The sequence below is a fragment of the Mytilus galloprovincialis genome, chromosome 4 (genome assembly GCF_965363235.1).
Source record: "Mytilus galloprovincialis chromosome 4, xbMytGall1.hap1.1, whole genome shotgun sequence".
In the NCBI taxonomy this organism is placed as follows: domain Eukaryota; kingdom Metazoa; phylum Mollusca; class Bivalvia; order Mytilida; family Mytilidae; genus Mytilus; species Mytilus galloprovincialis.
Window position 1 is genome coordinate 48489733 of NC_134841.1, and position 24771 is coordinate 48514503.

At 31.5% G+C, this 24771-nt stretch overlaps 2 protein-coding genes across 2 annotated transcripts; both read left to right on the plus strand.

The window, feature by feature from the left end:
• The first annotated feature begins 1815 nt into the window (after nucleotides 1-1815).
• LOC143071041 (ficolin-2-like) lies at nucleotides 1816-9894 on the plus strand. The gene is made up of 5 exons (XM_076245122.1): nucleotides 1816-1831; nucleotides 2146-2276; nucleotides 3234-3330; nucleotides 8473-8652; nucleotides 9647-9894. The coding sequence occupies exons 1-5, from the start codon at nucleotides 1816-1818 to the stop codon at nucleotides 9892-9894; spliced, it is 672 nt and encodes a 223-aa protein (XP_076101237.1).
• A 9108-nt stretch (nucleotides 9895-19002) lies between these two features.
• Nucleotides 19003-23314, plus strand: LOC143071042 (microfibril-associated glycoprotein 4-like). Its single transcript, XM_076245123.1, has 6 exons — nucleotides 19003-19009; nucleotides 19628-19822; nucleotides 19925-20055; nucleotides 20669-20765; nucleotides 21419-21583; nucleotides 23067-23314. Exons 1-6 carry the CDS (start codon nucleotides 19003-19005, stop codon nucleotides 23312-23314), a joined length of 843 nt encoding a protein of 280 aa, XP_076101238.1.
• Nucleotides 23315-24771: the final 1457 nt, after the last annotated feature.

Genomic DNA, 24771 nt, shown 5'->3' on the forward strand with positions numbered 1-24771 from the left:
GGAAAGCCAATCATGTATAATGACCAAAAATGTTGAATAGCATTAAATCAAAAACAGACCTAAAAAGTAGTCAATTCCAACAACGAAAGAAATATGCCGAAATGTACGGACATGAAGTAGTATTGCTTGGTGAAATACAAACAATCTAATTTAATGACATATGTAAAGAAATTACTTAAAATTACTTAGATTTTGGTAAGTAGAAACAAATATGAACAAGAAGTCTTATCGTGTATCAAAACTTTTAAATTCGGGAGAAAAACTACACTATCTAGTAATAATGTGAATAATAAGATAAAGAACGTATACTTTTACAAATTGTGGTGTCTTTTAATGTTAAGTGTAACGGATCATTTCTACGTAACAGTAAAATATTACATGCTGAAAATTCCATGGTAAATACTATGTACCATATGGGGCCTTTATGCCTTTTTTGACAAATATTTGCTGCAATCTGAAGTTTGTCTACTTTCACCTTTAGTTAGTTAAGAATCTCATTCGTTTTAAATGATCACCGAAAAGTGTCGCTAGCAAAATAGAAAAGGGATATTTATTCGGAAAAGTATAAAGATACAACTTAGCGGAAAAAAGGCACCGTACAAGCAGACGTATAAACTTTAATAGACAATGATTTATTGTCATGAAATGAAAAGTGAAGATAAGTTGAACTTTGGTATTATTACCTAACAACGTTACCTATACATTGGTATCGTTCAAGTGTAAACAGTATTTGAAATTTATTTGACTGTACACAAGAAATTCAATACAGTTTCGGATGCTTGTTTAAAATTAACTACTGACATTGCAATCTAATAAGCACAGTATAAACAGGACAGCTACACCACAATAAGGAGAAAGTTAACAAAGGCTTAAACATATGGGATATCAACACTTAAAGTGCTCTCTGTTGGGACTTAATAAAATTTCATCATTTAGATCCCGTCATATTTCTTTCTTTCAATTCCATTCTGAAATAAATTATCATCTAAATATTTACAATTAAAGGATTCACTAAAAACCATTGGCCCAACAATAAGTGAATGATCGGTGCATCGATAAATGTTAATCAAGAAAAGCGTTTCGAACGCAAACATGTCATTAAAAGATATTTTCATTAACATATTTTATTCAAACGGCAAAAACAAACTGACTAAAGAGCAGAGTTAAAATGCCCTTCCAAATTATTGTTAATAGCGAAATGCAGACTTTAGAGAAAATGCAATGCAATTTCCAATATGATTAATATTTCCAACTCTTTTTAGAATAATTAATCGTCACTGACATTCAAAAATATCTAAAACAATGTTGATATGAACCTTTAATATAGATTAGTTAACGATCTGGCTAAGATTATACACGTGAGAGCGCTTACAAACAAATTTTTCATGTAAACAGCATATAAGGAAATAGAAAACATAGGTAACTAGCCAAATATGTAACACATTATAAAAAATCAATTTATAATGCATGTATATAGAATTTTTTTTGATAAGGTTATCAAACTTTAAAGGAAACATCAAGGACACCAAGATGATTTTCTATACGACAATATTGCTAATTTTCTATACGGGAAACACGCTTTCACACATAAAACTAGGAAAAGACAACAGACCTGGTAAGTTATTCTTTTTATCATGATACTATATTTATTATTTTTCAATAAGGTAAAAAGATATCATAGAACCAATAAAGGATCATATTTACTCGATTTTTTCTTGGTTTCTTTACATCCATTAAACATTATAGTTAAGTTATGAATTATTTCATCCGCTATCAATATCACAAACATGTTTTAGAGAACAATTACTAATATGAATGGGACCATTATGCTGTAAACTATCCTAATATATACTGAATCGTTTTGTGAAATACCTTTATTTTGTAGTTGATACAATTTACGGCGAAGCAGCGAATACATTTGTCGTGTGGCTCTCTGACAAAATTGCGAGCATTACAGAAAATCCAAAATAAACAACGGAACATGATGATGGGGAGTCCGAACTGACATGCAAAGGTATGAAATTTATTTATATAATGAAATTCAAAAAAGCCTATGTCTCAAGTAAATAAACTCATCATAGATACCAGGACTAAATTTTGTACAAAAACGTCACGTATATTTAAATATATATATTGTATTTTCAGTAAAACGACCAACCGATTGCGGTGACCTGGACAAATCAACTTGTAAAAGTGGAATTTACCAGATCTTCCCTTACAAAATATCTGGTTTCAAGGTTTTTTGTGAAATGAAGAAACATGGTGGGGGTTGGACTGTGAGTTTGAAAAGATAACTAGATGAAAAAAATCAAATGATGGGTTAATGAAGTATTCAATTAATATACGATTAAAAAGAGTACGTTCAATTTTTTTATATAAACGAATTGTAAATACATTTCCTCCAACCAAGTAGAAATTTTATATCTAGCAAGTTATGTTATCTTTTAAACTAGATTCTAAAAAAATACCAGATTTTGGTTTATATATATATATATATATATATATATATATATATATATATATATATATATATATATAAATGTCTAAGAATATAACTTAAACACGCTAATTAATACATTTAAAAGTTCTATTAGATTTTAAATAGAAATACGCAATATTTCGCTAAACAAATTAGCTTCATCAGGCGTGTGCATCTGTTAAGGTGAAATCGGATGCATGACAAAAACATATTTTTGTAGCTTAATCTACACATGATTTGAGGAAAAGTGTAACATATTTATTGATGTTGCGTAAAATATGTTTGTAGCTACATAAAGTTGGAATAAAAATTTCACACATTTATTAATAGAAATTACGAATTAGTTCATAGAAATTCATACAATTTATCGAACATCAATAAATGTGTTGAGCGTCGTCAGGGGTAACGTTTATTAGCGACATTATTATCTAGTTCTGAACGTCATAATATAGTACAACGTAGTAACAATATAAAAAGAAATAGCTTCTAGATTATCGTTCATCTATTCAATTTCGGACGGTATTTCTTAATAAAATAATTTTCTTTATTAATTCTCATTGGTTTCGTTGTATTATCTGAACACTGATAAAATGGGAAAATGAAGAAATATATATATATATTTATTTTTGTCCTGGTTTTTAAATTACCCTTGAAAGACTTTAATCGTATTAAGATAATAATTTTCTTGGCATTGCAATTTTAAATGAATTGGACGAATATATGGAACATATGTGTTATATACTATTCTTTTCAGGTTATTCAACGTAGAATGAACGGAAAGACAACATTCTATAGAGACTGGTATTCTTATAAGCGAGGATTTGGTGACCAATGTGAAGAATTTTGGTTGGGTAATACATACTTTACATATATAGGGAGTTATGTTTAAGATTTCATTAGGTCATCTATCTGATACAGGTATTTTATTCATAAAGTAACAAATCATACGAACTGTTTTTATTTGAAAAAAAAAGAAGATGTGGTATGATTGCCAATGAGACAACTCATGTCAAACAATTCAAAGGAGAAAACTCACAGCCTTATTTATATAAAAAAAAAAATGAACGAAAAACAAATATGTAACACATAAACAAACGACAACCACTGAATTACAGGCTCCTGACTTTGGACAGACACATAAATAAAATGCCTTTTTGAAAGCAATACAATTTTATTATTATTTTCTTGTTTAGTCATTGTGGACGCGTGTTATGTTTATCCATTCATTTATGTATTTATTTACAAGATAATATAATTATTTATCGTTTATATAAATATACAGTGTTAATTTCCATTGTTTAACGCAAGCGTACATTTTAGATAAATAAATTGAATGAAAACTATGGTTCCTTATTTGTGCATTAAGATTAAAAATTGGTATGGATCATTACATTCATTTGTCTACAACTCCGTCTTGTATTGTTCTGGTCGTACTATTGCAAATATTAAATTTCATGACTGTATCTTGTGTTTCCATCAGTTTCCCATAGTACTATCACATGGTTAGGTTAGACATTACTAGTTTTTAGTGTTTTAATGTCTAATCTTACCGTTTATTATTTATTGACATAACTGTACGACTCAATTCTCAATCAACAGATAATTGTTGCAAAGAATCCTGCCCAAACTTTTGTGAAAGACGGTTTTAACTTTGTAGTTTTGCGAGAGTTTATGTTCTATATTGAAGGCAATTGTAGTTATCTGCAATACAGGTACCGTTCCATTGAGTTTAGCTATATGTCTTGTGATTCTGTATCTGTACTTGGTTTTCTGTATTTGGCATGTGTAGTGCATCATGACATAAGACATTGTTACATGCACCATGATGAACTTTGGAACATGGAACTCTTGACCAAACTATGACTTTCTGACTCTTGACCTATGCACGTTGGGTGTGTCATCATGATACAGTGTTCCTTGGTATATTACCTTGACTTCAAAATATAATTTTCAACTGACCTTGCTTCTGAATATGTGTCATGTAGATTTATTGTCATAAGATGGTGAGTCTAGTGGCACGAGAAACTTCATGTGAGCTTGATCGTTGTCCTCAATTTACAATATTTATATTTTGTTTGAATTCAACGGAGAATTCTCTGATTGGCACTCAAAACACATCTTCTTATATCTATATTAAGATAGATAGATACATTTTGTTAGTTTTGTATACAACGATGACCCTTTCAACAAAATCTGCTTTGTGTTTTTTTGACAAGGAACTCTTGACCAGACAATGACTTTTTGACTCTTGACCTATGCATATTGGGTGTGTCTTCTGGTATGTTTACCTTGACGTCAAATCAGGAGTCTGTGTTTTTTTAAGTCTTGTATATGTTTTTAATTCTAAGTTCAGTTTTATGTTATGGAGTTTGAACTAGTACACATTAAGGGTCATCTGAAGCCCGCTTCCGGGAAAGGAATTTTCTCGCATTGTTGAAGACCCATTGGCGGCCTTCGACTGCTTTCTGCTCTTTTGTCATATTACTGTCTCTTTTACACATTCCATATTTCCATTTTCAATTTTTAAGAATATTTGGTTCAAATGAAAACTAAATCCTTTAATTTCCGTGAAAATTAGAGAGAACATTTACTGCTTCAGTAGCACCATGTGCTGCCTGTTGTGATAGATAGTGCAAAAATGTTTCAATCATTTTACCTTATATTTCATTTCATGGGCATGTAGATATGGGTAGTCTACTTTTACACCTTAAAAGTTCACACATAAGGTATATGCATATCAATAAACTGAACTCAGCGCAAAGAACCTTTAAAGTACACTTAGACAGAGAGCTAAATCTAGCGAAACTATTTCTTATGCTGGTCACATGTTACTTGTAATATCACTATCACTGCACCGAGATCCTGGAAAAAATGTGCAAGTTAATTCTGTAAGAAGTAGAATTCAAAGGAAGTAAATAAGCTGTTTACTAAAATGTAGAACGTGTATATGGGCCACAGATGCCCCTGCTTGTGGAAAAACATGAGTAAACTTCATCATATAGATGCAAAACTCAATAATGTTGACCATTTTGTGACCATAAGCATCGTGCATAAGTTTCAAAACATTTGGTTGAGGCAAACTAAAGTTAAAGAACGGAAACAACAGATTTAGATTGGCTTTATAAATATTTCGATATGAGCGTCACTGATGAGTCTTATGTAGACGAAACGCGCGTCTGGCGTACTAAATTATAATCCTGGTACCTTTGATAACTATTTAAACCACTGGGTCGATGCCACTGCTGGTGGACGTTTCGTCCCCGAGGGTTATCACCAGCCCAGTAGTCAACATTTCGGTGTTGACATGAATATCAATAATCTGGGCATTTTCATAAATTTCCTGTCTACAAAACTTTAAATTTTTCGAAAAACTAAGGATTTTCTTATTCCAGGCATAGATTACCTTAGCCGTATTTGGCACAACTTTTTTGGAATTTTGAATCCTCAATGCTCTTCAACTTTGTACTTGATTGGCTTTATAAATATTTCGATATGAGCGTCACCGATGAGTCTTATGTAGACGAAACGCGCGTCTGGCGTACTAAATTATAATCCTGGTACCTTTGATAACTATTAGTATGTTTCCTATCTTAAGGCTCCGTGTTGACATTTGGATCATAGATACTCGTACCACATCTTCTTACATCTAATAACTCATGAACAGAGACGCCACCCAATATTGGACTTGATAGATCTGTTTTATGGGGTAATAAGCATTGCGTATACAGTTTATAACATTTGATTGTGTCAGACTTATTTAAGAGAACGGAAACGAAAAATTCAGCATTTTGTATGTTTTAAAGGGACATAATAACTCATGAACGGTAAAAGTGACGCTACCAAATTTTAAATTTGATTTTGTGCTATGTGATAATAATTATTGTCAAAGGTAAGAGGATGGTGGGGATCCCGCTAACGTGTTTAACTCAGCCTTATTCTGTATGTGTGTGCCTGTCCCTAGTCAGGAGCCTGTAATACAGTGATTGCCGTTTGTTAATATGTTACATATATTTTTTTCGTTTATTTTTTGTACATAAATTTAGGCCGTTAGCTTCCTCGTCTGAATTGTTTTACATTGTCATCTCGGTGCCTTTTATAGCTGACTATGCGGTATGGACTTTGCTCATTGTTGAAAGCCGTATGGTGACCTTTAATTGTTAATTTCTGTGTCATGTCGTCGCTTGTGGAGAGTTCTCATTGGCACTCATGCCACATCTTCTTTTTTATTTCTAAAACAATTGTGTATAATTTTTATAGTATTCGATTGAGGCAAACTAAAGTTAAGAGAACGGAACCCATTTTCGGGACGTTCGGGACGGACGGGCGGACAATGGTAACACTGTATGCTTGTATGAAAATGGCTAACACAAACGTACTGGTGATTTTAAGAGTTATTTTCCTTAACCAAGGTCTACCACCTTAATTATAGATCTCTCTATATTTTGGGCCGAATGATTATATGCATGCCCTTCAAATGAATTTGTTACATATACTTCACATGCATTTTTATCAAATCTGAAATTATTACAAAGCCAATTAAATAAAATTCGGTCGAACTTGAAAATAAATGAGCAATCAAATAGATATGCAAGTCGTCAACTGGTCAAGTGGCTAGATGCACATATCATTGGCCATTTGAACAACATGTCCTAATTTGGTGGTTTTAAAACTTCTAGAAATATAAGCAGAAATAAGGGACGAGTAAAAGAAAAAAATTGAAAACAGAAAGACTGAATTAAATTAAAGGATGTTCGATATACTGTAAAAATCTGTCCGATGCTTTACGTTTATCTAGTTTTTTAATTAAAATAGATAAGCTTCCTTTACCGTCGATGCTGAAATGTTTAATGTAATGAAACAATTTTAGCGTCTTTGACCTACTTTATCTTTGTATTCGTATACTTGTGGTTATCTTCTCCAAGTTCAACGGGAACATTAGAATGATCTGGAATAGAACCCAGATGGAACAAAGAAGTTGGGTTGCTATAACCAAAACAACCCGGATGTTAAACCAGTACCCATGGTTTCGAACCAAAGAACCCGGATAGAACCAAGTTTCAGAATTAAAAAAAAACAGATGAAACCAAGGTTTAGAACCACAGTGCCCGGATATAACATAATTGCATTCGGAATTCTGATGACTTTTTATACCTTTAACGTTTTTTCCAAATCATTTATTTATTTAGTATTTGTTTTATATAATTATATATAATAATATAAATTTTATGTATTCAAGTTTTGGAATAACATCAAAATGTTTTTTTAGCTCTCTGACAATCCTGAAAAGGGAATTAAACATCAGTTTTTAAAAGACTAAAATAATAGAAACACAAATGATACGGGTTATCTATCCACGACACAAAATCAGTTCATGCACATCAAAAATCAAACAAGAAGGAAAGGAACATCGCTTTTTTATTATTCTTCTGCATTGAAATCCCCGAAATATACAGTATATCGAACATCCTTTAATTCAATTCAGTCGTTCTGTTTTCATTTTTTTTCCTTTACTCGTCCCTCATTTCTGCTTATATTTCTAGAAGTTTTAAAACCACCCAATTGACAACTTCTTGCAAGGCTCCTAACCTTCGACATCACGTGTAACAGTGTCAGGATAAAGATTTTCTTTTATCTCAAACTTTCAGTCCCAACCAGTAGATTACATTTAACAAAGCGTACATAAAAGAACAACATATGTTATATATCAGTATGTATGGTCGGATTATGTTTCTGTGAGAAAGAGAAAGTTGTTCCCCTTTTGTCAGTAATTGTGTTTTTGTTTGTGACGTCATCTTTGTCTGATTAAAATGTAAAAAAGGAAGCTGATGTGTTTTTATGTGTCCGTATGTAATCGCCTCCATCCATGCTACCAGAGCTATTCCCCTAGTCTGTAATACATACAAGACCAGGTTTCAAACTATTAAAGTATGTTCGCGGCTTCAAAGAAATCACACCTACCTACACCTTTATTATTCACTTCATGTGCTTTTAAGCTAAATTTCCTTTAGGTAATGACAATCTACATCAACTTACCTCTCAAGGAAAATATAAATTGAGGATTGATCTGAAAGACTTCGAAAACAACCGAAAGTATGCCCTGTATGAGAAATTCAGTGTTGGTAGAGAAAGTTCTGGTTATGTTTTGGATGTTGGTGGTTATTCTGGTGATGCAGGTAAGCCGTTTGTATTTCTGTATTTCTAACCCCCCTTTAAATTATTGGACTATATTGTTGACCCTTATATGTATCAAATATCTTCCTTACATCTTAATTTGATAAAAGGAAAACATTATTACATTGAGGAAATATTGAACATAGTTTAGCAGATCTTAAGTCTATTGTAAAATTCCAAATAAAATCTAAATAATATTCAAATGTCTGTTTTTTCATTTATTCTTTTGTCAAATTTCCCTATTTTAATTATAAATCAAGGCACTAGGTGCACATACAAATAAAGATCTTTTAAATGCGTAATTATTTTATTCATTTATTTGTTTGAATTAGAACGGAAAAAAATATTCATTTACTCATGTATCAGTTACTTTTAGTTTAAACAATCACTAACATGGCAGTTAATAATTTTAAAGGATCGCAAAAAAATAACAAAAATTGGACAATTAATTATGCTAGTTTTTCAATAACCAGATAATCAACACGGATTGTTTAGATTAATTTACATCATAATGATGCAGGATAACTATCAATTACGAAATATTTGTCGAAACTTTTATTCACTTTTCCATTTTGTATTTTGGTAGTGCTGTACATACTCAATGCGTTTTTTATTAAATAAAATAATGTAGTGTATCGTTTTGCACATCGATGCAATGCCTTCATAAGAAAGATCTTGGTTTTAGAAATTTTCTATGGTATATATATACTAAATCTCAGTATGCTTATACATTTATATCAAATAGAAACACATATATTAGATATATAAAACATCACAATACCTTAGTACAATATTCTATATTGTTAAAACATAGACACAAAACGTTCGATTTTTCAACAGAAATAGTAATGATTTGTTTATTTATATATTGGTAAAAAAAAATATATTTTGCATCCGAACACATAGTAACATAATTTACAATGCCAATGTTGTTAGTCACTTGGATATGATTTGAATATTTGAATTCCAACTCCAAGATACTACTCATATTTACAGGGGATTCGATGGCTTATCAGAACGGAATGAAATTCTCAACGAAAGATAAGGATAACGATAAGTATAGAGGGTCATGTGCAGTGAAGTTCAAGGGCGCCTGGTGGTATAAAGGATGTCATTACAGCAACCTGAATGGACTCTATCTGAAAGGGAACCACAAATCATTTGCTGATGGCATCGAGTGGTACACCTGGAAGGGTTATCGATACTCGCTTAAAGAAACAGTCATGATGATCCGCAAAGCCTAAACAGTTGAAATATGAATCATTAAAAAAAAGCAAATTTTGGTTTCGATTCCATTTTTTCTAAATTTGTATGCGTGTCTCAGTCTTTCATTGGATTTCGGTTTCATAGTGGTTTTGCTTATTCGTAGAATGTTTTAATTGTCGTTGTTTGTTCCCTTGTGCCGAGGTTTTATCTTATCGCAGATTTCAAAGATGTATTACAGTCCAAATCGTCTTTATTATATTATTTAGTTTATGATGTCACTTCAGCAACCTGAATGGGCCCTTCCGGAAAGGGAATCACAAATCATATGCTGATGGTGTGAATTGGTACAACTGGAAGGGCTATTACTACTCACTGAAAGAAACAGTCATGATGACCCGCAAAGCCTAGATAGTTGAAATATGAATCATGGAAAAAAATGCAAATTTTGATTAAGATTCCTTTATTTTTAAATTATAATGAAGGTCTCAGTCTTTCATTGGATTTCGGTTTCATAGTGTTTTTGCTTTTTCGTAAAATGTTTTAATTGTAGTTGTTTGTTCCCTAGTGCCGAGGTTTTATCTTATTGCAGATTTAAAAGATGTATTACAGTCCAAATCGTCTTTATTATATTATTAAGTTTATTTACTTTAATTGGTGTCAAATCGTATCGGTAACAGTTCCTGATTCGTATTCCTATATAACGTCATTATTACGTTGTTTGAATAAAACCAACTTCTAATTAGCAAAAAAATGCACAAAAACTAACCTTGTTACTGAAATATAAACCTTTCAGCTATATACATAAAGCTATATAATATACTTTTATTCAAACATCATATCTTTGCCCTTCTTTTAGTTTCCTTATCAAGTAAGAAAATGTATTTCACATACATATTGTTATGGAAAGGAAAAATTCAAACGGGAAAACTAACGGCCTAATTTATGTACAAAAAAATAAATGCCCTACGTTGTGCACTCCTTAATCGACGTTTCGTATTATACATTTCATTTTTAAGTTCATGATTTTGTATGTCTAGCTTCCATATATAGAACGCCTTCGTATTTATTTCGAGAAGTATTGTTTCTGTCCAAGTATTTTTCCTTTTGTTGTAACAATTGATTGGTTTTTTTTATAGACTGGGATCGAAAGGTTCCCTGCATTATGCTTTATATTCTCTACATTTTCAATTGCCTCTGTTGTTGATTTAATTGCAGTTAGGTCTATTATGTCATGGCTTCTTGATATATATCTTTATCACATTTTCTCAAATCAGGACGTTTAACGATTGTTGTTACTTTTTCAATGATCCTTAAACTTCTGTTATGACACTTGTGTGGTCAGAAACGTTTAGAGGCTCGATGTCTGATTTACATACTGTGAACTTTTTATTCTTCTCCGCTCTCTTGTGCAGAAAATAATCTATCTGTGATTTAGACATCTTATCATGATAAAAATGATGTTTTTTTAATTGGATATTTGTTTGCTAGTTCTAAATAGATGTTGAATATCAATCGTTTTAAAAACATATCTCTTGATTTATACTTTCTATGAAGTGACTCATTAAATTCTCCATCCAAATTTTTTTATATTTTTCCTGATATTTTACAATTAAGTATTCCAGCTGAGCTAGCATATCTTTATACTTGTCATCACAATTTCCATTTCCTGATGGCATTTAAACATTTATCAAACATATTGGATGTTATTTGTTAATACAATATTCGTTCATTTCTATCTGGCATATATTTCACTGTAATGTCAATGTCATAACCACGGCCACATATGATATCTTAAGTGTTGATACTGTCATCAACAGTTTTGCCTCTACTTCATGTGTATTACTAACGGTAAGTAATGTTTCTCAGATGAATATAACCAATGTTCTTATATGTGTCGTGTATATGTTATTATTTTGTACATGTTATTTCTCAAACAATCATTTTGTACAAGTAATTACTTATACATGTTATATGATGCCATCATACAAGTTATTACTTGTACAAATTCAATTGTACAAGTATAATTACTTGTTTAATTTGTAATGAAAAGATAATAACTTGTACAAATCATTATCCTACCTTGGCCTATTCGCTGCTCTCAACAAAACATCCTATTTAAACAAATAATTTATAATAAGCGCCAAAGTATAAACTTGTAACATGAGAATACTTTTAATTGATAAATATGGTAGTAAATATGTACAGATTAGTTTGCAATTAAAGTGTAAAATGGAAAACATCGTAGAAAAACATGATAAAATAAATAAATTGTGAAATGACAATGAATCTTCTACTAATTCAGTATTTACAAGTGAAAGATAAAGGGAAACTACAAGTTATGTAAATGAAGCCAAGTTTTAAGTTAAAAGAAGACAGCACTTCAAAAATAATTCTAAAGACGGTATGATGCTTTGAATGTATTAGAAATAAATTAACTCATTTGCAAAAGAGACGAAAATATTTATTATTGTAAAGTTGATCTTTACCATATGATTAGAACAGCACACTCAACGTTGGTAATTGAGGCATACAAATTAGTTGAAAGTAGTTAAAAAAGCAACAGACAATTTTTTTTGATTTTCACTCTGATGTTTGAACATTTTGTCCTATCACTACCACAGTCTTTAATCCTCGTAGTCAAGTGGAGGTCAAAGATTCAACTATCAGGTAGACCATGTTGACTTTTAATCAAGTACAGATGGGAAAATATAAGTGGATAATGCATCAGGATAAATGTACCAAATTCAGTTCTCCCTAAAAAGCAAAGAAAATATAACTCTGAAGTAAAATCACAAAAATACTGAATTCAGAGGAAAATTCAAAACGGAAAGTCCCTAATCCAATGACAAAATCAAATGATAAAACACATCAAACGAATAGACAACAACTGTAATATTCCTGAATTGGTACAGGCATTTTCAAATGTAGAAAATGGTGGATTGAACCAGGTTTTAAAGCGCTAAACCTTTCACTTGTATGACATTCGCATCAAATTCCATTTTATTTACAACATTGCGTTAACAAAACAGACAATAGGTAAAATTGTCAAAATATGGGTACATCATTCATCACTGTATCAAAATCTCAAAATAAACAAATATTTAACAACGAGGCACAAAATGCATCTATCAAATTAAACAACCAAATTCATTGCTTTGCGTGTTTGACGTCAGAAAATATAAACGTTACACAGGAAGAAATATAAAATAATTTTGCGTTTAAAAGTATATTCAAAATTATAATAGAACAATAACATAATGGCATTATAATAGAACAATCACATAATGGCATTACAATAAAACAATAACATTATGGCATTATAAAAGAACAATAGCATAATGGCAGGATCTTTAAAACTATAGAGCCACGTCATATGTACCAAAGAAACAAAAAAAATCACACGTACAAAACACATCACCCAAAATGAAAGATAATACAAACACATAGACGGGATGTATAGTACCGAGTCACGTCAAATGGATATCGCAGAAAACAGACCAAACAGTAAAAGTAATTTTAATAATAGAACAAAGACAAATAAAGGAACAGTATAACAAATTATTAAATGATAAACAACGTCAGTCTGCTGAATCTATGCATCAAGACCATCATGTAATACTTGTGAAGTTGATACGGAATATTTATCAACCAGGTATCTTCCGATGAACTTTTTTTTTAAAAGGACGAGACGCTCTTTGACATACCCCTGGTTCATCAACTTTCTGCTCAGATACTGTGACGTTTTACAAAGTCTGAATAGGAGCTACAACCTATTAAATATAATTTGGGAAATGCATATCCCATATGCAGTTGAAGTTGGGATATTGCTACTAAGGTGGGGGACATTGATACTTTCTAAATTAAAATCGTCTCGTTTGTCATAGATTATGGTACTGAGATGACTATAAATGTCAAATTCGAGATATAAGTATACAAATGAGGCGGAGGAAGCCATAGCGATTTTTAAAAAAAATTTCTTAACACAAATTTATCTGGTAATTACTAGTTCAATTTTTTTGTACAAGTAATAAATTGTATGATGGTTCGTACAAGTAATTACTCTTACAAAGTTCTTGTACAGGTTATAACTTGTACAAACTATTAACATGTACACGACATATACATATAATTTCACATCTCTTAAGTGCTTGTTTCAAATAAAGTCCATTTGACCAAGCGTTTTGGTTATTTAATGTACCTATAGTTATTTTCCGGTTTTTTTTTGGATAATTCGAGGATGAGGCTCGGCCGTGCTCTAAAAAAGAATCTCTTTGTTCTTGATTTCCGGAGTTTTATTTATTTTCAGGTTCTTTTATATTTTGTATGTTAATATTTTGCCTACTGTTGCTTATAACTAAGTCTGAATGATTCTTGTTGGGTCTTCAACCGTTTGATTTCAACATTTGTCCATCCTTTTTATGATATTTTAATGGATTTATGGTGCTACGCGCGTTATTTAGTGTGCACCACATTTTTGCTGTTTTTTCTTTATAGACTAAGACATATTTTTTTTACAGTCATTCCTTTAATAACCTATTTAAAATAATACACATCTACAATTGCAAACTTCCCAGAGGTGATATCCAGCACTTTGCGTCTGCAAACATGTCTCCCATAAAGAAAATAAGCAAAACTGCCGTATAGAAAATCATCTTGGTGTCCTTTATGTTTTCGTCTTAGAGCTTTATAACCATAACAAAGAAATGTTTATATACATGCAATGAAAATTGATTTTTACAATATGTTACATATTTTGCAAGTTACCTTTACTTTTTACTTCCTTGTGGGCTATTAAATTTACATGATAACTAAACGGATAAGTATACTTTAATATGTTATTTGGTAAACTAGTATATCTGAATAATGACTTTAATTTTCTTGAAATACGACATTAGCAAGTTGGTTATCCAGGACCATTTAAAGTTACAGATAATTATGCTAACGTAAACAAATAATAGGATGCAAATATTGCATAAAATAAGTAAAATAACACCTTTCTAGGTTTGCAATGATGAACTGAATTTTGCTTTGTTTGACATTTTCGACAGCAAATGACACTAATTCTCCGTTGAAATTCCAAGAATAATGCTAAATAGAGAAAAAATGCAACAGAAAACTTTTAACGGATTATCCTTGTGGAAAAGTATTTACAATATAGTTTTCAACATGACACATTCTATTATGTAGATATGATCCGTTTCAATTCTCTTAGAAGAGAATATCACTGGCATGCTGGACTTTTTTTTATTGACAACATATTTGTTGAATTTGGAGGTTTGGTCTTCCAACAGACTATTGGAATCCCAATGGGTACCAATTCCTCTACTTGCAGATTTGTTTTTGTATTCCTATGAAGCAGAATTTATCCAAGGGCTTGTACAGAGAGTAGAAAAGAAAGCTCAGTCTTTTAATTTCACCTTTCGGTATATTGATGATGTACTGTCTCTTAATAATAATAGATTCAGTGATAACTTACATTTAATATATCTTAAGTGAACTTGAAATTAAAGATACTACCGACACAGATAAATCTGGTTCATATTTAGACCTTTTTCTCGAAATGACTACTGATGGTAGGTTGAATACCAAAATTTATGACAAATGCGTTGATTTTGATTTTTCTATAGTCAACTTTCTATTTCTGTGTAGCAACATCTTAACGGCACTAGCATATGGAGTATATGTTTCTCAATTGATACGTTACTCTAGAGCTAGCTCAAAGTACGTTGATTTTGTTGAACAAGGAATACTGCTTTATAAAAAAAAATTGCTAAGACAGGGCTATGAATCAATCAAATTAAGGTCATCACTCAAGAAATTTTACGGTCGCCATCATGAGCTGATTGGCCATTACGACAAAAGTGTGTCAGAAATCATATCTGATATTCTTCCTCAGTCGTTGTTGTTTCTTATTGTTATTGGTATTTTAACTGTTGATGTAAATGTTCTCCGGTTTTGTGAGTCTTTGTTTGCTCCTTGGTTTTGATTCTTATTCTCTTAAAAGTCACCTAAATTTGTATGACTTACTTGACTTAATCCACTTCGTCCCAACGGGGACGCAGGGCAACTACAGTTTCTCTCCATTTCTTCCTGGCCATGGCTGTTCGTTTTGTTTCTTTCAAGGTCATCCAGATTTTACTCAGCTTGGTTGTTAGACCCCTGCGCCAGGTGTTTTTGGGCCTCCTCATTTTTCTATGTCCTTGGGGGATCCATTCTAGTGCTTGCTTGGTAATGTGTGTGTCTTTTTTTCTGAGGGTATGCCCGATCCACTTCCACTTTCTTGTTCTTATTGTCTGAGTTGTTGGCTGTTGTTTGGTTCTTTTACGTAACTCATTGTTGGATATTTTGTTTGGCCATCTAAGGGACGACATCAATAGATCAATGAAATATAAAAAAACTTAATTCAAATAGTTTGGGGGTGGGGGGTTGAACTGCTGCAAGATTTGGTTATCCGACATTGATTTTTACATATATCCATATGGGTCAATCAATTTTTCCCAAATTAAGTTAATAGGGGGGTAGGATGGGTCAGTGAAAAAACTATTTGAATTAAGTTTTTTATCCTTCATTGAACTTTTGATGTCGTCCCTAATGTTGAAGATGTTTCTCAAACATTTATTGACAAAAGTTTGGATAGATTTGGTGAATGCAGCTGTTTTCTCTCCCGGTTTCTGATCCGTATAAGAGTACAGATTTGACATTGGTGGTAAATATCCTTAACTTTGTGCTAGGTCTTAAAGCATTACTCCTCCAAGCAGTTTTAAGCATGAAAAATACCTGTTGTGCTTTCTTTTTTCTTTCAGATATGTCTTCGTCTGTGCCTCCTGATGTACTGGCAATACTTCCAAGGTAGGTGAACTGTTGTACATCTTCAACAGTAGAGTCGTCAATCTTAAGACAATCTTGCTGGTTTGTATTTAGCCTCATTGATTTAGTTTCTGTGCGTTGAAGTTTATGCCTGTTTGTTTTGCTACTGTTTCCAGACTTTTTGTCTGATGTTGTGCATCTTAAAAGCGATGGGATAGTGCACAAATATCATCAGCAAATTCAAGGTCTTCAAGACGTGTTGTGAGACTCAATCCAACGCATTTCGGATCTTTGAAGGCTGATTTACCAACCCAGTCAACTACTATTAGGAAACAGTAATGAGAGAGAAGATAACCTTGACGTACCCAGTTGTAACAGGGAATGATTCGGTCATAGTTCCACCGTGTATAACTAACAGGAATAACCCAAATTTGTATAAGTATACGTAATTATGTTAATATTCACGTCTTTTTGATTTTTGATATTGTTTTGTTTATTTATTCTTCAAAGACAACTTCTGAAATGAAATGGAAACAAAAAATATTGTCTTCTCCATCAATTTCTAAATGAAATAATCCTAGGTATAGAAAAACTTCAGGAAAAAAAGCATGCTGTAAGGTTTGAATAGGCAATTAAAAAACTGAACAGGTAGAGGCAAGGTAGATTAAACCCCAACAATACCAAATTGTCCATTTCTCAACCTTTACTGAGAGAAATAATTTGATATTTGTTTGCTTTAGGATTTTTATATCTTTAGTCAAACGAAGTAGGGGAAAGGATTTATGTTTTATCTGTCCATCATAAAGTTAAAGTAAATCTATCTAATTTAAACATGTTTATGTATAGTGGATTTGGGAAACAAGTTATTGCAACTTGTATTAATCCCTTTCCACTTTGTTGGTGCGAGTGTTGCCTTTGGAGCGAAATTAGCCTTCTCTTTTTCGAAATCTACAAGGGTGTCTATTACGTGCAAGAGATATGGCTCTCTCTTAACAAGGTCAGCCATTTGTCTGTCCCCTTCCGACGGACTATCATCTCAAGACCACACTCGCAAATGATGTCAAGGGAGCGCCGGATCGGGGATCGAACCAGGAACCTTTGTGTTAGTAGTCGATGCACTTACCACTACACCACGACTCCCCATCTATCTGTGGAAGTATAGGTTATAGTTCATGATATTTTTTTGTTCATAAATGCGTCTTAAATAACCAAGATGGGACTGGTAAAGATAAGGTTATCTTGACCTACATTTCACATATGAGTGACTGATTAAAGTTTGTGTTAGAGTCCATATCTGAGATACAACTCGTAGAGAAATAATATTTTGTCAGTAGACGCGTCTGTTAATCGAGGGTCCTAAAATATATATCATCTTGACATCAAATTCATTGATGAGAAATTGAGATGAAAGTCTGCGTTTAAGCCCATATCTGATATAAGGAATACAAACATGTTGTTAGTAGATGCAACTCTGATAGACACGAGTTTCAAAATCAAGTCTTGAAAATGAATAAGATGATATTCCGTTTCATCAGCTGCACTTAAAAGATTTTCAATGTCATCAACTTCACAATTAAGTTATATCTTATAGCATTATCATAACTAATTGGATTGGATCAGTTCTGTCAATTGAGGACTAAAATCAACTCAATATAAAGATTGTTTATATATTATTTTTCACTTTTTTTACACCACAAATCTCCACATTTCCGGCCCAAAATTTTGGTGCATGTATAACACAACTCAAGGTTATTTGGAACACTAATTTATTCAAGCCGCTCTAGACCAGTGTCCATAACAGACGGTCACCTCTCAACAGTACAAACAATAGTTTATATACATTTCTTTTGAATATAACAGTTTATCAAAATTAGTTATAATAGTTTTTATTATAAAGATACAAAGATGAAAACCTATCAAGCTGAATTTAATCTACATGTTTTACCAATCTGGACAATTTATAGGGGCATTTGCGTATGTCAAGTTCATCAACTCATTGTTATTATAACATGTGAGAATATGGCCTACTGTACATGTAATTTTAACCTTGAATTAAACAATCAGTCTAAAACTTATTTGTATAATTTCCTTGATATATATTTCCATGTGTTATTTTATTCAATGAATCTTATTAAACATAGTAAGAAGCCCATCATATTGTCACACCTGAACCAATTAACTCTCTTGTAGTTATTGAAATTAGACTGAATTGGTGACAAGAGTCCACGTAGGACATACGTGTACCATCTTTACAATCAGGATCTAACAATCATCCATTACACATAAAGTATAAAGTCTTCTAATCAATGGGTATTATATGTGTTCTTGTATAAGCTGGAATGAGTTGTAAGAGAGCTAAATGCACTTTGTTAACCAACTCTCTAATGTTGTTTTTCAATAAACTTAACACCATCATTCAGCTTTATTCTAAATTTACAAAAGTATCTCTATTCATTTGATCATCATGTAAACAGCATATAAGGAAATAGAAAACAAAGGTAACTTGCCAAATATGTAACACATTGTTAAAAATCAATTCACAGTGCATGTATATAAACTATATTTTGATAAGGTTATCAAACTTAAAGGGAATCATTAAGAACACCAAGATGATTTTCTTCACGACAATATTGCTAATTTTCTATACGGGAAACACGCTTTCACAAACAGCACTAGGAAAGGACAACAAATCTGGTAAACTATTCTTTATATCATGATACTATAGTTATTACTTTTAAATAAGGTGAAAAGATATCATTGAACCAATAAAAGACCATATTTCCTCGATTTTGTCTTGGTTTATTTACATCCATTATACGTTATAGTTAAGTTATAAACTATTTCATCCGCTATTAATTTCACAAACATGTTTTAGAGAACAATTACTAATATGAATGGGACCATTATGCTATAAACTATCCTAATTTATACTGAATCATTTTGTGAAATACCATTATTTTGTAGCGGTTACATTTTACGGCGAAGCAGCGAATAAAATTGTCGAGTTGCTCTCTGACAATATTGCGTCCAAAACAGTCACAGAAAAACCAGAAGAAATCAAAACAGTTGCAGAGAATCAAACAGAAATCAAAACAGTTACAGAGAAACCAAAAGTAACAACGGAACAAAATAACGAGGAATCCGAACTGACATGCAAAGGTATGAAATTTATTTATATAATGAAATTCGAAAAAGCATATGTCTCAAGTAATTTTGTGCAAAATCGTCACGTTTATTTAAATAAATGTATTGTATTTTCAGTAAAACGACCAGCCGATTGCGGTGACCTTGACAAATCAACTTGTAAAAGTGGAATTTACCAGATCTTCCCTGACAAGACGTCTGGTTTCAAAGTTTTCTGTGAAATGGAGAAACATGGTGGGGGTTGGACTGTGAGTTTAAAAAGATTACTAGATGAAACAAATCAAACGATGGGTTAATGAAGTGTTCAATCAGCTAATCGGCTTGATATACGATTAGAAAGATTACCTAAAAAATTGTATATAAACTAAGTTTAAATACATTTCCCCAACCAAGTAGAAATTTTACATCTAGCAAAGTATGTGGTTTTTTTTAACTAGAATCTAAAAAAAACTTTTTGTATATTTTTGTTTATATAATTAACATTTCCAAGTAGCATAACTCTTTTTAAAAAAATTCATCGTCAGCGACATTGACAGCGACAATGCTGATATAAACCTAAGATATAAGTTTTATAAAAGCTGGAAGGAGTTGTAAGAAAGCTAAATGCACTTTGATTACCATTTCTCTAATGGTGCTTTTAAATGAACTTAACGACATCATTCAGTTTTATTCTAAACACATTGTAAAATAAACCATTTAAAGAGCATGTATACTTTGTGAATATATAAACTTTTTTCTTTTTCTGGTTTTTGAATTACCCTTGAAAGACTTTTAATTGTATTAAGATAATGATTTTCTTGGCATTGCTATTTCAAATTAAAGGAATATATTACAATATTTGTTATATACTGTTTTTTTCAGGTTTTTCAACGTAGAATAAACGGAAAGACACCATTCTATAGAGACTGGGACTCTTATAAGCGAGGATTTGGTAACCAGAGTGAAGAATTTTGGTTGGGTAATACATACTATACATATATAGGGAGTTCTGTTTAAGATTTCATCAGGTCATCTATCCGATACAGTTATTTTATTTATAAAGCTAACAATCAAAGAACTGTTGTTATACCTTTTCTAAAACAGAAACAATTGTATCATTATGTTGTTGTTGTTCAGACATTGTGGACTCGTGTTCTGTCTATTTATTTATTTATTCATTTAATCAGATTCTATTTATTTCAGTTTTAGAATAACATCAAAATAACTCCAGGACAACCCTGAAAGCGAAATTAATCATCAGTTTTCAAATGACTAAAATAATAGAAAAACAAAGGATACGGGTTATCCATCCACGACACAAAATCAGTTCATGCACATCAAATACCAAACAAGAAGGAAAGAAACATCGCTCTTTTATTTGTCTCTTTTTCCGCATTGAAATCTTATTAACTTCTTCCAAGGATCCTGACCTTCGACATCACTTGTAACTGTGTTAGGATAAAGATATTTTTTTATCTCAACCTTTTCAGTCAGTAGATTAACAAAGCGTACATAAAAGACATATAAGACCAGGTTTTAAATTATTATAGTATGTTCGCGGCTACTGAGAAATGACACCTTCCTACACCTTTGTTATTCAGTTCAGGTGCTTTTAATCTAAATTTACTTTAGGTAACGAACATCTTCATCAACTTACATCTCAAGGCAAATATAAACTGAGGATTGATATGAAAGACTTCGAAAACAACCGAAAGTATGCCCTTTATGAGAAATTCAGTTTTGGTAGCGAAAGGTCTTGTTATGTTTTGAGTATTAGTGGTTATTCTGGCGATGCAGGTAAGCCATTTGTATTTCTGTATTTCTAACCCTTTAGATTATTGGACTATATGTTTTACCCTTATATGTATCAATTATCTTCCTTACCTCTTAATTTGGTAAAAAGGAAAACATTTATAATGACGAAATATTGAACACAATTTGGCAGATCTAAAATCTATTGTTAAGTTCCAAATAAAATCTAACTAATATTCAAATGTCTGGGTTTTTTTTATTTATACTTTTACCGCATTTCCCTTTTTTTTATATAATATATACATCAAGACACTAGTTGCACACACAAATAAAGTTTTTTTGAATAGATATAAGAAGATGTGGTGTGAGTGCCAATGAGACAACTCTCCATCCAAATAACAATTTAAAAAAGTAAACCATTATAGGTCAATGTACGGCCTTCAACACGGAGCCTTGGCCCACACCGAACAAAAAGCTATAAAGGGCCTCAAAATTACTGGTGTAAAACCATTCAAACGGGAAACCCAACGGTCTAATCTATATAAAAAAAATGTGAAACGAGAAACACGTATAAATTACATAAACAAACGACAACTACTGTACATCAGATTCCTGACTTAGGACAGGTGCAAACATTTGCAGCTGGATTAAACATTTTAATGGTACCAAACCTTCTCCCTTTTTCTGAAACAATAGCATAACATTACAACATAGAAAAACACACAATAAAATATCCATTGGCAGGCTTAACTCAATCAAAAAACGTAAATTAATACAATTAATGAATGCATATTTAAGTCAATAATTTACTTGTCTAAATTAGAACGGTAAAAATATTCATTTACTCCTTTTTCCAAAAATTCGTTTTTTTTTGTAAATGTATCAGTTACTTTTAGTATACACTATCGAAGTAAAGAACTTTAATGGATTTCAAAATATAAACAAAAATGCTACAATGAATTATGCAAGTTTTTCAACACTAAGATCTATTTAACAAAATCAACACGGATTGTTAAGACTAATTTACAACATAATGATGCGCGATATCTGTTAATTCCGTAATATTTGTTAAAACTTTAATTCATTTTTTCATTTTATACTTTGGTAGTGCTGCACACACTTGATGCGTTTACCCCCTTCTTAATTAAGTTATTGTATCGTTTGGTATAACAATGCAATGCTTTCATAAGAAAGATCATGATTTTAGAAAATTTTCCATTGTATATATACCAAATCACAGTATACTTAATATACATGTATATGAAATAGAAACAATACAAAATGTATATTAGATATATAAAACATCAAAATACCTTAGTACAAAATTCTATATTGTTAAAGCATAGGCACAAAACGTTCGATTTTTCAACAGATATAGTAATGATTTGTTTATTGATATATTGTTAAAAAATGTTACATTTTGCATCCGAAAACATAGTAACATAATTTACAATGCCAATGTTGTTAGTCACTTGGATATGATTTAAATATTTAAATTTAAATTCCAACATACTACGTATAATTACAGGGGATTCGATGGCTTATCAGAACAGAATGAAATTCTCAACAAAAGATAAGGATAACGATAATTATAGAGGGTCATGTGCAGTGAAGTTCAAGGGCGCCTGGTGGTATAAAGGATGTCATTACAGCAACCTGAATGGACTCTACCTGAAAGGGAAACATAAATCATTTGCTGATGGCATAGAGTGGTACACCTGGAAGGGTTATCAATACTCGCTTAAAGAAACAGTCATGATGATCCGCAAAGCCTAAATAGTTGAAATATGAATCATTAAAAAAAAAAGCAAATTTTGGTTTCGATTCTATTTTTTCTAAATCTTTATGCGTGTCTCAGTCTTTTATTGGATTTCGGTTTCATAGTATTTTTGCTTTTTCGTAGAATGTTTTAATTGTCGTTGTTTGTTCCCTTGTGCCGAGGTTTTATCTTATCGCAGATTACAAAGATGTATTACAGTCCAAATCGTCTTTATTATATTATTTAGTTAATTTACTTTAATTTGTGTCAAATCGTATTGGTAAAAGTTCCTGATTTGTATTCCTTTATAACGTCATTATAACGTTGTTTGAACAATACCGTGTCGTGTTCTAATTAGCAAGAAAAAAAAATCACATGCACAAAAACTAACTATCTTACTGAAATATAATCATTTCAGCTATATACATAAAGCTATATAATATACTTTTATTCAAACACTATATGTAGCCCTTCTTTAAGTTTCCTTAACTTATCAATTAAGAAAATGTATTGAACATACATATTGTTATGGGAAGGAAAAACTCAAACGAGAAAACTAACGGCCTAATTTATGTACAAAAAATGAATGTCCTACTTTGTGCACTCCTTAATCGACGTTTCGTAGTTTGCATTTCATTTCTAAGTTCATGATTTTGTATGTCTAATACAATATATAGAACGCCTTCGTATTTTTTCGAGAAGTATTGTTTCTGACCAAGTATTTTTGCCTTTTGTTGTAACAATTGATTTTTTTTTATAGACTGGGATCGAAAGGTTTCCTGCATTATGTATTGTATTCTCTAAATTTTCAATTGCCTCTGTTGTTGATTTAATTGCAGTTAGGTCTATTATGTCATGGCTTATTTGTATATATCTTTATCACATTTTCTCCAATCAGGACGTTTAACTATTGTTGTTATCTGCCGTTTTTTACTTTTCAATGATCCTAAAACTTCTAGCATGACACTTATGTGGTCAGAAACGTTTAGAGGCTCGATGTGTGATATAAATACTGTGAACTTTTTATTCTTCTCCGCTCTCTTGTGCAGAAAATAATCTAACTGTGATTAGATATTTCATTATGGTTAAAAATGTTGTTTTTTTAATTGGATATTTGTTTGCTAGTTCTAATTAGCTGTCGATTATCAATTGTTTTAAAAACATATCTCTTGATCTATTGTTTCTATGTAGTGACTCATTTAATTCTTAATAAAGATTTTTCCTGATATTTTTCCTGATATTTTTCAATTTAAAAAAAAAATAAAATTGAGAAAGGAAATGGGGAATGTGTCAAAGCGACAACAACCCGACCATAGAGCAGACAACAGCCGAAGGCCACCAATGGGTCTTCAATGTAGCGAGAATTCCCGCACCCGTAGGTGTTAATGGACGTCATACTAAACTCCGCGAGTTATACACAAGAAACTAAAATTAAAAATCATACAAGACTAACAAAGGCCAGATGCTCCTGACT